The sequence below is a fragment of the Mus pahari genome, chromosome 8 (assembly GCF_900095145.1).
Source record: "Mus pahari chromosome 8, PAHARI_EIJ_v1.1, whole genome shotgun sequence".
NCBI lineage: Eukaryota > Metazoa > Chordata > Mammalia > Rodentia > Muridae > Mus > Mus pahari.
This window is the reverse complement of record NC_034597.1, coordinates 69,784,953-69,786,957: the sequence shown is the minus strand read 5'-3', so window position 1 is coordinate 69,786,957 and position 2,005 is coordinate 69,784,953. Positions and strand designations below refer to the sequence as shown.

The window sequence follows — 2,005 nt, the reverse complement described above, 5'->3', positions numbered from 1 at the left end:
ACACACACACACACACACACACACACACACACACACACACACGTGTGTGTGTGTGTGTGTGCACGCGTGCACGTGTGCGCAACACGGGGAGGTCAGAGGACAACTGAAGGGAACTAGTTCTCTCCTGTCACCTTGTGCGATGCATTGGAACTCAGGTTGTAGGACGGGGTGTATAGCATCCCCTCTATCTGCTGAGCCATCTCCCTGGTCCCCTAACTTTCCTTACTACAGGATCATGTCTGCTTGTCTACCAAGGCAATAGATTCAGCTATGGTTTTTCCTTCCTCTGGAGTCCCACTCATTGACATCTCAATTTCTCTCCCAATTATCCTTTAAGCAAGTGTACTAAGGATAGCTTAATTACTTGTTGTGATAAAAGAACTGTTGGTGCGGTTGTCTTGAACATCAAAGCATATTCTAGGAAGAATACCAGTCCTTCATGTTAGCACTATTGAGATTAGTCTCCTGCCCGGAACATACCTCACTATACAGTCTGTGGATCTTCTGATCAATGATTTGCCTTTCTTCGGACACAAGTTCTTGCAACTGCTTTTCGTCTTGTTTATTTAGACCTAAAATCAGCAACAGGGATAATAGTAAATTCTTTAAAATTCTCACAAAGTATTAAGTAACTACCTCATTGACGTCTACAAAGTTTTTGTTTAAGACAGAGTCCCACTACGCAGCCCAGGCTGGCCTTGACCTCCTTGCCTTCCGGTCCCCATCTCCTAAGGCCCTGTCTGTGGGAGAACCTGAGAATGCCGTTGACTGGTGGAGAAACAAGTGGTGAGAGGCAAGAAGGATGCCCTGTTCAGCACGACTCAGCCAGGCTGGCTTCAACTCCTGGAGTCCACCACCAGGCCAGTTTATTTTAGACATAATTAAGAACAGTACCACTTTGGAAAAAAGTTTCCTGGCTACAATTATCCCCATCCTATGTACACAATAAAGCTTCAGGTGTGACTACATTGATGTGGTCTCTACCAGGAAGATGGGTTCTATAGCTTAAGGGCCTAGGATCTGGGGTGGTCTCTGACTGAGATAGCATGGAGGCCACCAGGTTGTAAAGTGCACGTGACACATATACTCTCTCACATTACTCCCTTGGATGGAAGAGGAACCATCATTTCTGTATTCCTGTATGTAGAACAACAGTGCTCAGTAAATTAAAACCTATGATGATATCAAGTCTCTTAGACTCTAAACCTCTAGGTAAGGACCATGAAGAGCCTGGACTCTTAGCAGACCCTTAGTAACTGAAACTCGAGTGAATGTATAGTTCTTTTCTTACCAGAACTGAGCTTATTATCTGGAGTCTTTTTAAAAGACAGAGTTCAAAGTTTAATCAATTCCACACTTATATACACATACACATCCTTTACCTACTTTTACACAACGACTCTAATTCTTCAATGGCTTGTTCGGCCTCTTGAATTTCTTGATAAACAACCACAAGTGGTGCCAATTGGGCATGCCTTCTGTGTAAGGCCCTTCGGTCTCCTCCATTCTCAGAGACACCCTGCAGACACTGGTCAAGGGTTTGGTACTCTTTAGTCAGGTCTTCCATATACTTCTGTAGGGCTTTGTGTTTCCAACGCTTCCTTGTGTCTTGATGACAGCAGCCCCTGGACCAACTCTTGTTTAAGAGCTGATAGAGAACGGGAGTCTTTGGTCTAAAATTCCACAGCCTCGTATCAAGGTTTATCTGTCGGAACCACTGACAAGAGAGGAAGACATGTCTCTGGGGGCACGCACTGAGAAATGGGTTCCGAAAAAGCCAGATACACAGGTGACGACTCATCTCAGCAGCTGTAATGTAAGATAAAACAGTTGAAAAAAGCAATTCTAAAACTATATGGACTTTCAGAGGGACCTTTAGTCCACAGCCACATTTAGCTCCAAAGATGGTCAATAACTCAGATCACACACACACACACACACACACACACACACACACACACACACAGAGAGAGAGAGAGAGAGAGAGAGAGAGAGAGAGAGAGAG

General features: G+C 44.5%; 1 protein-coding gene across 5 annotated transcripts in view; it reads right to left on the bottom strand.

The window, feature by feature from the left end:
* Mtrf1 (mitochondrial translation release factor 1) overlaps positions 1–2,005 on the bottom strand; it is a 25,525-nt gene that overhangs the window by 20,111 nt on the left and 3,409 nt on the right. For all 5 annotated transcript variants that reach the window (XM_029541649.1, XM_029541646.1, XM_029541648.1 and 2 more), the window contains 2 exons: positions 1,387–1,809; positions 481–572 (listed from right to left, as the gene is read on the bottom strand). In XM_029541649.1, coding sequence (XP_029397509.1) covers positions 481–572; positions 1,387–1,809 — 515 coding nt within the window. The remainder of the gene's footprint in view (positions 1–480; positions 573–1,386; positions 1,810–2,005) is intronic.